General features: G+C 43.9%; 1 protein-coding gene across 1 annotated transcript in view; it reads left to right on the forward strand.

Moving 5' to 3' along the window:
- Nucleotides 1-1,987: 1,987 nt before the first annotated feature.
- LOC308321243 (NLR family CARD domain-containing protein 3-like) overlaps nucleotides 1,988-15,365 on the forward strand; it is a gene marked incomplete at its 3' end in the record, with an annotated part of 17,762 nt that continues 4,384 nt past the window's right edge. Inside the window, exons 1-7 of the mRNA XM_080772083.1 lie at nucleotides 1,988-2,040; nucleotides 8,537-8,561; nucleotides 9,738-9,978; nucleotides 10,544-10,605; nucleotides 10,880-12,734; nucleotides 13,798-13,974; nucleotides 14,721-14,867. Of these exons, the coding sequence (XP_080628209.1) occupies nucleotides 2,008-2,040; nucleotides 8,537-8,561; nucleotides 9,738-9,978; nucleotides 10,544-10,605; nucleotides 10,880-12,734; nucleotides 13,798-13,974; nucleotides 14,721-14,867 (2,540 nt within the window). The 5' untranslated portion in view covers nucleotides 1,988-2,007. The remainder of the gene's footprint in view (nucleotides 2,041-8,536; nucleotides 8,562-9,737; nucleotides 9,979-10,543; nucleotides 10,606-10,879; nucleotides 12,735-13,797; nucleotides 13,975-14,720; nucleotides 14,868-15,365) is intronic.

A 15,365-nucleotide genomic window follows, 5' to 3' on the forward strand; every position in this document is an offset into this window, starting at 1 on the left:
TAACCCAGAGACTACATTTCCGGGTAGGCGGGTGGCTGCATCTGCCTGTCGCACACCTATGCGCACAACATAATTAATTACGTTTATTTTTATTTTTATTTTATTGATATTTAATGTTTCGTGGTTATAGTACGAGTCAAGTCACCACCAGCTGAGCTTACGTCAACGAGGAATCTCAGGAACGCAATGTGTTGACAGCTAGGCGTGACGTATATTAGCAGCGACATTGCCTTCATATGTAGTTTCAAGACTTTTGCGGCTACATTAATTCCATTTTCTCCAGAAACTGGCTGTATCAAATATTAATGGACATAATTAACGACACACAGCCACTCCCCCTGACAGAAAGGCAGAGATGATCGGTTTATTTTTCAAACACAGTTCTTATATGAAGCGATCTAAAATACCCCTATGGGGATTTGAATGCAACTAAAAAGAATACATGAACCTGGGGACTGACACCCTCTACTGAAATTGACGTCAGACTTCGGTGCTCTATTGCAAGATGCTGTACTGTTGACTGTTCTAGCCTGTCAAAGTGGGCAGGGGTGAGGGGGGTGAGGGGAGTGAGGCCAAGTATAGTAGCCTGACCAGTTTGTTTTGGGAAGTCAGGAGCCTTGTTTTAAGGGCCTTTGGATGCTGTGGTACCAGGAGGTGCATGCATAGTCGAAGAAACCTTGTACGAGGGCTCCTGTTAGGGTCTTCAAGGTGTAGAAACCTTGTACGAGGGCTCCTGTTAGGGTCTTCAAGGTGTAGAAACCTTGTACGAGGGCTCCTGTTAGGGTCTTCAAGGTGTAGAAACCTTGTACGAGGGCTCCTGTTAGGGTCTTCAAGGTGTAGAAACCTTGTACGAGGGCTCCTGTTAGGGTCTTCAAGGTGTAGAAACCTTGTACGAGGGCTCCTGTTAGGGTCTTCAAGGTGTGAAAACCTTGTACGAGGGCTCCTGTTAGGGTCTTCAAGGTGTAGAAACCTTGTACGAGGGCTCCTGTTAGGGTCTTCAAGGCGTCTCATTTGTGACTGCTCTTTTCTGTCGACAATACGTCTCTTTGGCAAACATAGCAGATCTACAAGCTCACAACAACACGGTTATGAGCTTGTCTGCCAAATGCCTAAGTTGTAGATCAGCATTCTTTGGCTCACAACACTGCCTCTCTGTCTGTCTGCCTTAATGTGGTCCATGTGCACCATCTATTGGACACAGTGTAAAACTACACCCCTTGGTTTTTGCCTGCTGTAGTGTTTCAGCAGTAGAGCGACCACTTGCTTAGCTTTGACACTATTTAATGAAAACGACAACTTATAATGTAGTCATTTATCATTTAATGGAAGCTACAATTTATAATGTAGTCATTTATCATTTAATGGAAGCTACAATTTATATTGTAGTCATTTATCAGCCGCTCTTAATCCAGAACGATTTACAATAAGCAAGACCAACACATGGTAATTAGAAAATACGTAGAAATAGTCATCTAGGATCAATATATTAGGTATAAGAACCTAACAGCTGTCTAACAATAGAATATAAATTAAACTATAAGTATATACACTCTACAATGCTATGTCTAGACCAGTGTTTTTTGCAATATATAGAGCTATTTAACACTGTTACTGAACACACACTATATAGCAATGATTACTAATATAGAGCTATTTAACACTGTTACTGAATACACACCATATAGCAATGATTACTAATATAGAGCTATTTAACACTGTTACTGAACACACACTATATAGCAATGATTACTAATATAGAGCTATTTAACGCCAAAAGCATGGAATTGTTTAGACAAAATCGTATCAAACAAAAAAGAGCATATTTTAGTTTGAAACGCAGTATAGAAAAACAGCCAGCCCATAATAACACTGCCATTGGACACAGCGCTGAACACAACCAACGCGGTCTCATTCCTATAAAACATCAACCCACTTTGCATAAACGTCACTGTCGTTGTTCATTTTGTCACCAGAACGGTTAGAAGAAGCAACGAGGAAGACGTCAACATGGGGAACCTCCCAGGCAGACGCAAACGAAAGGTACCGTTTTATTTACAAAGCAGACTAACTGAAGACCAGAGCTGAGTTGTTTAAATGTATTAAAGGTAGGTTTATTTACAAAGCAGACTAACTGAAGACCAGAGCTGAGTTGTTTAAAATGTATTACAAACATTCACTGTTCATATAAAGACCATAGTGGCCCTCTCCGTCGTCAAAGTTGCCCAATGCAGGCCTGGGCTAAACTTATGTCACTTTTTTTTGAGGCCTAATAAAAGTTACACTAGGCGGCGGGTGCATAAGGCTAGGGAAGGCTTAGCCTTCCCCAAAAATTATGCTGGGTATTTTTTTAAATATATATAATATATGTGCGCAGCATTATAGAAGGCTATTGTGTGTGTGTGTGTGTGTGTGTGTGTGTTGTCGCTGCCCCCTGGTGATCGCTGATCGGCAACTGGCCTAATCAGCATATGATTGAATGACTACTATTGGTGTCTGTAAACCTCGTCCTTCCAGTCGCTTTGTAGCAAAGAGTAGCACGCGCTGGTTTGTTTTGGGAAACAGCAAAACGCAAAATGTATTTTTCAAGGCAAAGATAAAGTAGCCTAATTCAGAAGAAGAAGCTGTGAGTCGGCTGTCAGAACTCAGTGCCCGCACGGTTCACAGTTCACACCACTGCAGTCTGCAGCAACACTGACACGTTCAGCGGAGTGACTGCTGTCTCTGTGCCGTCTGTGAAGAGCCATGAGCCGCGACTCCCGGAGGGGCAGCAACACCGCCGGGTAATCTACACTGACTGATTCGAGACTTGAGAAAAAGACGTCCAAAAGTCGTTGTCTGTGTATAGGCTAATTCATTGGTAAAAGTATGCTAAATAACTCATTTTTAGACTATCTGGGAAAGAAAGAAATAAATAAATCCGCGGCGGCGGCCTCGCTTCGCTCGGCCGCGAGAGTCCCCCCCCCCCCAACGCAATTCTATAGCCTACTATACCTATTGAAGTGTGAGATTACCATAATGAAAATAAATCTTAATCAAATTCAAGGGCTTTAAGGCACCCAGAGAGGGTATTAAGGATTGTGTATAAACGGAACCCAAATGGACCATAGCAGGTGCATTTTGGTTCCATTTGTACTCTCAGAGTTATAAGTTGACGTTGAGTTTACGCTATATATAAATAATACTGAGGCATTGCACGGGGGTCGGTGTCGGCGTTGTTTTTGGCAGCAAATTTAGATTTTAGTTTTAGTCATAGTCTCTTGAATGGTTTTCACTTAGTCTTCGTCACATTTTAGTCACCTGGAATGTGTTAGTGTCAGTCTAGTTTTAGTCAACTAAACGTCATACGATTTTAGTCGACTAAAATGTGTTTTGGCTGGTCTTGATGCTGTCGTAATGACTGATTTTACACTTGCTGAAAATAGCCGACCTACAAGCTCACAATGCGACGCGTTGTGAGCTTGTAGATCAGCTATTTTCAGCATGCAACTAATTGTAGAATGAGTTATACTGGATGTCTTGTCCACTAGTCCCTTCCTAACATTTTATTCATATAGTTTTTATTTGTTGACGAAATTGTCAGTATATTTAGTCCTAGTTTTAGTCATCATTTTAATTTAGTTTCCATTTAGTTTTCGTCTGTGGAAGAAGGTAGTCGACGAACATTCTTCGTCTTGGTTTTAGTCGACGAAAACAACACTGGTCTCAGTACAGGGCCGGATTTAGCCAGCCCCACTAAGGTGGGCAGACAGAATTTGGGGTGTCAAACCACCAAAATGCATAGAAAACTATATGCTATCATCATCAGTTCATCTATCTTCTCTTTGACCAACAGTATGCTAACCCAATTGCCCTTCCTGCCACTACCTCTGCATTTACCCCGGGCTTGGGACAACTTGTGCAACACAGGAAATGCTTTCTCGTATGTCTTCATGGGTTTAGACACAGTGGCCAGGTCTGTTTCGTTTGGACAACATAAGTTCCCTTTTCAGAGTTGCGTAGTCTGTTCCAGTTCCAGTAAGAGCATGCAAAGGCTCCAACAAGGTTGAGTCTAGAAATCTCTCAGAATAGGGTACAAGGCTTGATATGGTATGATATGATTATGATACTGACATACTTTTGACTCCACTATACCTTTCTAAGCCTTATATTTCAAATAGTGAAACTAGCAGATCAACAAACTTGCAGTTTCTTTTTTAACGTCTACATTTTAATATAGACAGAGTTTTAAAGGCCTGCGCACTTACATTATTGTAAAAGAAAGCACTCCAGTACTTCAACTCACGTACACATTTGACAGATAATATTCCACTTGAGTCGTACTTTGACTCAAGTACTGGGGTTGGTTTGTTGTTGTTGTTCATCCATGTCTATATATTTGTTATAGATTTCTCATTTGCCAAGATGACCAAGTTCTTTTTTCTTTCGTGCAACATGGTACGACGGTAGGGGGTTAGGACACGTGCCAGTGTGGAGAAGGAACTCTCACATGAAGCTGAAGACACACCAATTACAAGGGCTGTCACAACTTGTGCAACACAGGAAATGCTTTCTCGTATGTATTCATGTGTTTAGACACAGTGGCCAGGTCAGTTTAGTTTTGGACAACATGACTTGGCCAACATTGGCTTTGCAACAATGAGTTCCCTTTTCAGAGTTGCGTAGTCTGTCCCAGTTTCAGTAAGAACATGCAAAGGCTCCAACAAGGTGGAGTCTATAGAAATCTCTCAGAATAGTGTACAAGGCTTGATATGGCTGTCATTAGGTCTAAATTCTTCTTTGAGAATCTGTTTTCCAGCTCTGAAATGGCCCTGTCGAGGATGCTGAGCAAGGATCTTTTGAGAGACTGAGACGGGGTGATGGTGGGGTTATCAGTATCTGTATAGCTGGAAGCCCTTCAAGGACCTCTGGGGTAGCCCCAAACCTCACTTTGACCCCATATTATTGCTTATAGCAGCTTTAAGTAAAAGTAGCAATACTGCAACATATACATATTCTGTTAGAACTAAAAGTGTGGAATTCAAAATGTACATAAGAAAAAATACAAAAGTATTGGCTTAAAAATGTACTTACAGTAGGCCTACCAAAAGTAAAAGTAGGCCTACTAAGTAGGCCGATAAACTTTATTTTCTTTGTGTTTGAGCATATAGAATTACTCCTGCTTCGTGGATCTGTTGCTGGAGGCGTGGTTATGTGTAGGAGGTTTTCGACGCGGCTCATTTTCTTCAGTGTGTGCTCTGTGTTGTGTTCTGAACACTTCTCTGTTACACTTTTGCGGTATGGGTTCATTGTTGGGTCTAAAAATGCTGCGCAGTGCCCACCCAATCAGAAACGCTACAGATATTTTGTGGCATATTTTTGGCAAAAAAATAAAGGATCCCCATAACTTTTGATTGGGTGGGCAGGACGCACGTTTGGGTGGGCTGTGCCCACCCCTGCCCCCCCTAGAACCGGCCTTGGTCAGTAGGCTATATGCATGCCAAACTGCCCTGTCTTTTCAAACCGGGTCTTGCCCTGAAAATGAATTCATTTTAAACTCTCAAGAGTTAAGGGTCCATTTGGTTACCCAACTCTCCATCATTTAGCTGCATGGGGACCACCTGGAACCGCCTCAGCTCAAGGACCGCCGGTGGTCCCCGGACCACTGGTTGAGAACCACAAAAACAATGCGGCCCCTGCCCCCAGCCTGGTGCCCTCAGCCAAATTCCAATACCGCAACTTTCACACTCGCTCACTCTCCTCGCATCCTACGAAGGGCACCTACGGACGGCTGCAATTCGAAACTGGCCTCTGTAAAATCTGAATCCAATAAAGCCAAGTGGCTTGTTGTGGTCCTTTCACTTTCACATATGTATGATAGGCTACTTTATCTTTCTGAAGCTCTATTAATTCAGGGAAAATGTGTCTCTTCAACAAACGGCAAAGCTTTTTAGTTTTATGTGTGTACGGCGGGGTGGTTGTTTAATGTTTATACCGCTGGATCATCTGGATGTGCCTCTGTTTTGTGGCGCACCAAATGAGCTTCAGTTCATAATGCCATTGCTAAATGTTTTATAAATCAATCGGATTATCACACATACGATAGAGCTGCAACATGACAAAAACAGTTGGCACTGAGCCATCTCGTTAAACCCAGCTGACTGCGATGAATAACCTAATCATTATAGGCCTAATCAACGTCATATAGTCACCAACCGATCCATATAATTCTGTAGTGTATGATCTGACCACGCAATATTACAGTCCACTGCAGGCTATTTGATTTACAAAATGATTAGTATTATAACCGCCGTCCCTCGGTGCGGCAGCGGCGCTCCTCGTTATATGTGCCCGATTTAAAATAACAGATCTCTAAGCTGTCGAGACACGCCATGAGCGTGAGGTGCGTGGATGGTTTGTAAACTTTGTAGGCTATATGTTTGTTCTTTTGGACACCGAACGGGGACGATACTTGGGGTCTTGGACATATAGCTTCACTTCAGAGGAAACTTAAGGGGAGCTAGTACTCACCACCACTGGAAATAGAATGATAATGGAAATGGTACATTAACAGTCTAACGTGAGCTACATAAATCCTTTATTTCGGCGATAAGTCCATTGAACTCCGTTCTCACTCTCACACACAGACACACACTGAAAGAAAAAAAAAGAACGCCACTTTAATGCATGCGGCCACTTTGGCCAGCATTAAAGTGGCGTTCTTTTTTGTCTTTGTCGGGCTTTATAGGGCTTCGGGCCTAACATTATGGTACTTTGTAGGGTATAGGGCCGAGCTTCGGTCTGACCCAGTTAGGGCCGGGCCGGGCCGGGCTTCAAATTTCGGCCGATGAGAACTCTAGTGTGTGTGTTGGGTCAGCGACTCAGCCGGCCGGCAGCTAGTGGATGGGGGTGGGGGGTGCATAGTATGGGTTTCATCAGTGTTTTCTGTGCCACATGTGGAGGAGGCGGACTTATGTCACTGGAGAAGGACAAAAACATGTACACGTGATGCGGAAATCCGCCGCGAGGAGACAACATACCCCACCGAGCTGCCCCTGATGTACACTCGCTCTATGAGGAGACAACATACCCCACCGAGCTGCCCCTGATGTACACTCGCTCTATGAGGAGACAACACACCCCACCGAGCTGCACCTGATGTACACTCGCTCTATGAGGAGACAACACACCCCACCGAGCTGCCCCTGATGTACACTCGCTCTATGAGGAGACAACACACCCCACCGAGCTGCCCCTGATGTACACTCGCTCTATGAGGAGACAACACACCCCACCGAGCTGCCCCTGATGTACACTCGCTCTATGAGGAGACAACACACCCCACCGAGCTGCCCCTGATGTACACTCGCTCTATGAGGAGACAACACACCCCACCGAGCTGCACCTGATGTACACTCGCTCTATGAGGAGACAACACACCCCACCGAGCTGCACCTGATGTACACTCGCTCTATGAGGAGACAACACACCCCACCGAGCTGCACCTGATGTACACTCGCTCTATGAGGAGACAACACACCCCACCCAGCTGCACCTGATGTACACTCGCTCTATGAGGAGACAACATACCCACCGAGCTGCCCCTGATGTACACTCGCTCTATGAGGAGACAACATACCCCACCCAGCTGCACCTGATGTACACTCGCTCTATGAGGAGACAACATACCCCACCCAGCTGCACCTGATGTACACTCGCTCTATGAGGAGACAACATACCCCACCGAGCTGCCCCTGATGTACACTCGCTCTATGAGGAGACAACATACCCCACCCAGCTGCCCCTGATGTACACTCGCTCTATGAGGAGACAACATACCCCACCCAGCTGCCCCTGATGTACACTCGCTCTATGAGGAGACAACACACCCCACCGAGCTGCCCCTGATGTACACTCGCTCTATGAGGAGACAACACACCCCACCGAGCTGCACCTGATGTACACTCGCTCTATGCGGTCTCGGAGAGCCCACTCAGCTCCTCCACTCGACTCCACTCTCCTCCTCGATGGAGCACTTTAACAATTGGAACGTTAACCATTTCCGGGTCACGCTGAAATGACCCCGAGTGATCGAGTGGGAGTGAGCGAGTGGCCAAGATTTTGTGTATTGGAATTTGGCCCTAGTCAACTTGCCCCGCCCCCAGCCTGGTGCCCTAGTCAACCTGGACTCGGCCCCGCCCCCAGCCTGGTGCCCTAGTCAACCTGGACTCGGCCCCGCCCCCAGCCTGGTCCGAGCCACTGTTAGCTTCCTAATTTATGTATATGATTCATGATGACTATTTATTGTATGTATGTATGTATGATGTATTACCATGCCTTTGTTCTTGCTTACTGTAAATCGCTCTGGATTAAGAGCGTCTGATAAAGGCCTACATTGTAAATTGTAATGGCATTCAATGTTTGTGTTTACACAATGTTTGTGTTTACACAAACCCTCAAAGCTGGACACATATAGGAGGGGCCCCTCAAACAAATAGAAAGGCCTCCTCAGTTGTTTGTGTGTCTCATCTAATCTGTTCTCTTCTATGTTCATCTCCAGCATAAAGCTCCAGGCAGAGGTAAAGGTGAGCTGATAATGTCTTATAAACTGATAATGTCCTATAAACTGAGTATTGTCTCTATGAATAGATGTCTTATAAACTGAGTATTGTCTCTATGAATAGATGTTTTATAAACTGATTATTGACTTTATTAATAGATGTCTTATAACCTGATTATTGACTCTATGAATAGATGTCTTATAAACTGATTATTGACTCTATGAATAGATGTCTTATAAACTGATTATTGACTCTATTAATAGATGTCTTATAAACTGATTATTGACTCTATTAATAGATGTCTTATAACCTGATTATTGACTCTATGAATAGATGTCTGGGCCACTAACATGTATACCAAAAAGACAAATAAGTTTGAAGAAAAATAAACATTGTATATTGGGTATATAATGTCCCAGCCAGGTAAGGCCTAACACTAGTAATACAGTCCAGGGCCAGACAGGCCACAGGACGTACCAGGCATATTCCCGGTGGGCCGCGATCGACTGCATGCCATTCTGCCAGTGCCATGCAATGTTGTTCTGTAAAAGTGGTGGTGTTATTAGGGTCTTGTTTGTTTGTGTGTGCCTCGACAGAGCGGGCGGTAGAGTTTCTGCTATCTGCACGCTGGTTGTGGTGGGCCGGCCGGTCTGGGCCAAATTTGCGTGTAAATGACGTTTAAACACTAACATGTATATCATAATGATGATGGTTTTTGAGTTTTGGGGTTATTTGGCTGGCTGGCTGGCTGGCGGGCGGGCGGGCGGGCGGGCGGGCGGGCGGGCGGGCGTCTGTTACCAGAACCAAGACAAGGATGGGACGGTTTCAAGGGTGTTTATTGATCAAACTTAAATAGGGAGCAAGTCAGACTCAACGTACTGTAAGCCTGGGAGGGCTCGTGCGAGCGCGAGGGGGGGGTGGGGGGGGGGGGGGGGGGGGGGGGGGGGGGGGCGCGAGCGCGACTCCACAATACAAAGACTTCCACTCTTTGATAGGTGGTTTCACTTTGTTGTGTTTTGAAAACGCCATTCTCATCAAAGCGGACCCCAGCAAGCGATACGTTTTTCTGCCGTTCTCATGAACATCATTCTCGTGTAAAGGGGGTCTTAGAGGGAAGAAGACATTTGGTGTGGAGGGAAATACTGGCAGTTTCACCAACAACAACAACTACCAACCAATGTTCATTCCACTTATCTTCAGCGGGTCACTTTGTTGACCAACACCGGGCAGCGCTCATTCAGAGAGTGACCAGGCTGAATCCCATCCTGGATCTGCTCCTTGAGAAGAGGATCATCACCACAGAGGACTACAATAAAGTGAGGTCCAAGTCCACCATTGAGGAGAGGATGAGGGAACTCTATGCGCTCCTGAACTCCAGCACGTCTAAAGACATTTTCCACGAATGTCTTGAGACACACGAGAATCTCCTTCTAGAGGATCTGTGAGTAATTGTGATTTAAATTAATTTTCTATGAAGTTAATACAAGTTGTACACTCACTATGCTCCACAGTCACACGTTGGTCCTGATTCTTAAAAGGATCCCTGGTTAGTTATAGAGGGCATTAAGTCTTATTAGCCAGAGATCCTTTTACAATAGTAGTGTTATTTTTAGCCAGGATGTTCATAATCATGACAGGGTTGTATTTTTTCATTGTGGTGCTAATGTTACATGTAACATGCATTGTGATGCTAACGTTACATGTAGCACGCATTGTGATGCTAACGTTACATGTAGCACACATTGTGATGGTAACGTTACATGTAGCACGCATTGTGATGGTAACGTTACATGTAGCACACAATGTGATGCTAACGTTACATGTAGCACGCATTGTGATATTAACGTTACATGTAGCACGCATTGTGATGCTAACATTGCGACATTGGTAGTTGAATACATAGTCAGCATAACATGTAGTATTTCTATAGTCGGTATAACATGTAGTATTTCTATAGGATTGGTAGATTAATTCATAGTCAGTTTAACATGTTTTTCATTCCACAGCAGGTCCACTCAGTCTCTTCCATCACAACCCGAAGCAGAAGCTGCATCTGCCTCTGCTGAAGGTGAGCTGACAATAAGTGTCTTATCACAGCAGAAAGGTTTAAGAAACATGGTCATGGAAACAGGGGCAGCCTTATCTGAATGGGTAGAAGAGAGGCATTCTGGGAATCAGAAGGTCCATAGTTAATTCTGCCAAACTTAGAGTTTAACAACATTGTTAACAAACATGCTATTGAAAAGAAAGATTGAAATGGTAGATGTTATATTGTTTGTAGAGCTTGATCTGGCAGATCTCTTTCTCCGGAAGCTGCTTAACAATTGCTTTGTTCATTACAGATCTGTTGGTGAAAATAGCAGGCGGTTCCATTACTGGCTACGAACGCAAGCTTCAGAACAAGATGAAAGACACATATCTATGTGTAAAATTGGACAATGAGTCCAAGATGAAGTTTGAAGACGTCTGTGTTCCGATCTACAACATAAACACCAGCTTCACAAGCATGCACAGGTATCATGAGGTCAGACAGATGGAGATGAACAGGGCAGGACTGGACGAACCAATCCAACTCTGGGAATTGTATAATTCTGGAATAAATGAAAGAGTAGTGCTCACTGTTGGTGTCGCAGGAATTGGAAAATCCTTCCTCTTACACAAATTTATTCACGACTGGACCATGGACCGTTTCCCCCGAGACCCCCATCTCGTGTTCCCATTGACGTTCCGCCAGTTAAATCTTCACGAGGGAAAAAGCTTTTCTCTGGCGAAGCTACTTCACGAATGTGTCAAGGAAACCAAAGGGATTACGGAAGAAGCACTGAATGACATCTTCAGAATAGTGCAGGAGTCAAACGACTACAAAACATGTCCCTGCAAAGTCATGTTCATGATTGATGGGCTAGATGAAAACAGGCTTCCGTTGGATTTCGAGAAATATTCCATCATCACGAATGTTGAGCAATCCCTGCCGGTCGAGGAGCTGATTGTAAACCTGATCAAGGGTGAACTGCTTCACTCCGCTCGCATCTGGATCACCTCGCGGCCTGCAGCAGTGGATCAGATCCCTGATCGACTGGACCTTATTGACAGGATGACAGAAATAAGAGGGTTCATCACAGATGACCAGAAGAGGGAGTACTTCAAGAAGAGGTTCATGAAGATCTTCAATGATGAGAACAAGGCCAACTCGATGACCAGCTTAATCATCTCACACATCAAGAAATCAAAGATCCTCTCCACTATGTGTGAAATCCCAGTCTTCTGTTGGATCCTTGCTTTTGTTGTGCAGCACAGAAACATGGAAGACCCTCTCCCTGAGACCCTTGTTCAGATGTACTGTGAATTCCTGACGACTCTGACGAAGCAGATGGAGGAGAAGTATGGTGAATCAGATAAGACGACGAAAAAGATAAAAGAGGAGCTCATGAAGGCAGAAGGACCGTTCATTCTGAAGCTGGGCGAGTTGGCATTTAAGCAAATGATCGAAGATCAGATCCTGTTCTACCAGAAAGACCTGGAAGCCTGTGGTCTTGATGTGAACAAGGCCGTGCTAAAGTCAGGCATGTGCACATCATTCTTCAGAGTAGATGGTGCTTCTTACCACAAAACAGTCTACTGCTTTGTTCACCTGAGCATCCAGGAGTTCCTGGCTGCAGTCTACCTGTTCCACTGTTTCACACAGAAGAACATGGAGGTACTGAAGACATTCCTGGGAGGAGAAGAAGAAATGACCCTGGATGACTTCCTGGAGAGAGCCATGGAAAAATCCCTGAAGAGTGAGAGTGGCCACCTGGACCTCTTTGTCCGCTTCCTTCATGGTCTCTCACTGCAGTCCAACCAGAGTCTGTTAGGAGGTCTGCTGGGTCAGACAGAGAACAGTCCAGAGGAGATCCAGAGAGTCATCAACAACCTTAAGAAGATGAATGTTCGCCATGCCTCTCCTGACAGATGTATCAACATCTTCCAATGTCTGATGGAGATGAACGACCCGTCAGTCAGTCAGGGGATCCAACAGTACCTGGAGTCAGAGAGCAGATCAGGGAAGGAACTCTCTGAGACCCAGTGTTCTTCTCTGGCCTCCATGCTGCTGATGTCAGAGGAGGTTCTGGAGGAGTTGGACCTGGACAAATACAACACATCATCAGGGGGGCGACTGAGACTGATCCCAGCTGTGAGGAACTGCACAACAGCCAGGTTAGTAGTCCTGTGAATAACAACATGACTGAGCACCATTCACTCATGTATTACTACTGTATTCATTCATTACAAATACTATATTTAAAATGATTATAACTACTACATTCATTCATTACAAATTAATACAAATAATAAACAGACATGCACGCACGCACACACACATGCATACTGTACACACGCATGCATGGACGCACGCACGCACTCACGCACGCACACAGAAGTGGTATCATCACAAATTAACCCATTTCTGACAGGAACCCTTTTTGGTGTTTTAAGCATTATGTTATACAGCTTAAGTATTGAAAAATAGCAGATCTACAAGCTCGTAGCGCCACACCTTGTGCCGCGATATATATGTTAGTTAGTATGTAGTCATGTCATACTAAATACATACATAACTATTGAAAAAAAGCCGATCTACAAGCTCATAGCACGCCGCGCTACAAGCTTGTAGATCTGCTATTTTTTTAAATCGTGAAAATGTGTCGCAAATCTTTGAATATTCTTTCAGAGCAAACATTTTTAACTCAAATCTTTGCTTCTGGGGGGTCCCTGGAACAACATATTTTCAGATGGGGGTCCGCAGCCAATTACATATAATTCTGGGGGTCCTTGACATGAAATAGTTTGAGAACTAGTGCACTGAACATAGAAACAGGGTTTTTCAGAAAACTGTGATGATTTAGAAGCCATTTTCTAAGAATCGGCCTCAGGTCTAAATGTGTTAAAAGACTCCTTAGTAGTTCATTCTGCAGTGTTTAATGTAAACCAGAGGTTCTCAAGCCAAGGACTTTGTATGAATAAATATGTATCATGTAACAGACCTCTATCTGATACATTGTGTGCCAGGGACCCCCACACCATCATTGTGTTAATTTATTATTGTCAATTATTTTAGTTAAATATGTTTTTGAAAATAGCCGATCTGCAACATCGCAATGTGACACAATGTGAGCTTGTAGATCTGCAATAGAAGATCTCTCAGTTTACTTCCTTGACAGTGAACTTTGTCTGACCTGTTTTGATCGTCTATGATTTTACATTTAATCTGTCATTACAGACTTGTTGGTTTTGGCGTTGAGCTCAAGAAGAAACACATTGAAGTTGTGGCTTCGGCTCTCAGTTCTAATCCGTCCCATCTGAGACACCTGGACATCAGTTACAACCACCTGGAGCCAAATATGGACCTGCTGTGTGACGCACTGAGGAGTCCACATTGTAGACTGGAGACTCTACGGTCAGATATTATTGATTTATGTGATTATAGTATTAATATTGAATACGTGTGAATAAGGTTGATATCATAGTAACACACTTTGACGAGAATAATGATAAGGTACAGTCAGGCGCGTATTGTGGATTCCGCCGTAGTCTGAAAACCCACCTTTTCAGACTCCATCATGGCCCATAGCACTTACCCCACCCCCTTAGATAGCAATTCTGTAGACTTAGATAGCATTTGATACAGACTTATAGCATGTTATGTAGACAGCATACGTGCATTGTATGTGCTATTGTCATAGCACGTCATAGTACATATGTATAGCATAGTAGTATAGATGTATAGCTTATATGTATAGTTTCATTATAGATATTCCACTGTTACTTTCTTAGCTTACGCATGTTTCATGATAAATGTTTTTATGTGATGTATTCCCATGCTTTTTTGTTCTTGCTTAATGTAAGTCGCTCTGGATGAAGAGCGTCTGCTAAATGCCTAAATTGTAATTAAGTGATTGACTGGGAAATTTTGCATGGGGGGGGGGTCTTCTAGTGACCCCGTAAGAGAACATTTTAGCATTTTTCATGATTTAAATAAAATTATAAATAGCCGATAATAAAAATAATTGTATTGTCTTTTGCTCCAGCAGATGTCCCTCTTGTGTCTGTGACATCACCAGTTATCAGCTTCACTGTCTTCTATCCAGAATAATGTCTTTTATAGCAGACAATCAAACATGTGCTGTTTTATTTCTCATTTAGACTGATGAACTGCTGGTTGTCAGAGGGAAGCTGTGAACTTCTGGCCTCATCTCTCAGATCGAATCCTCATCTGAGAGAATTAGACTTGACCTTCAACGTCTTGCCGGTGTCTGGACTGGAGAACTTCTCTGGACTGGAAACGCTCAAGTGAGTAGAGTCTGTCTGTCTGTCTGTCTGTCTGTCTGTCTGTCTGTCTGTCTGTCTGTCTGTCTGTCTGCCTGTCTGTCTGCCTGCCTATGTGTCCCTTTTATGCCCATACATGGAGTTCCGTGTGAGGCATGCCCAAATATGGAATCCAGGGTAATCTATGACCTCATAGACTAGAGTTTGGAATCATAATTATGATGACATGTATTTTTGAGGGGCGCTAGCCCCTCCTATATACAGATTCTGTCCCCACAAAATGTTCGCAACACAATCATTAAATGTCATCGACGATGAAGGAAAAATGTACGTCATCTTGTCCCCACACGTCTCATATTTTCCATCGACAATGAAAGGAGACATTAGATCAAATGTCCGCCAAGTATGACGTCAATTTGTGCCAACAGGAAACAAGCATTCTGATTGGCCAGTATGAGATGATTCATGATGTACGATGATAAGAGCGCCCCTCACTTCACATGAGTGTGATTTTCACAACCA

The sequence above is a fragment of the Protomyctophum bolini genome (genome assembly GCF_963924005.1).
Source record: "Protomyctophum bolini genome assembly, chromosome: 9".
NCBI lineage: Eukaryota > Metazoa > Chordata > Actinopteri > Myctophiformes > Myctophidae > Protomyctophum > Protomyctophum bolini.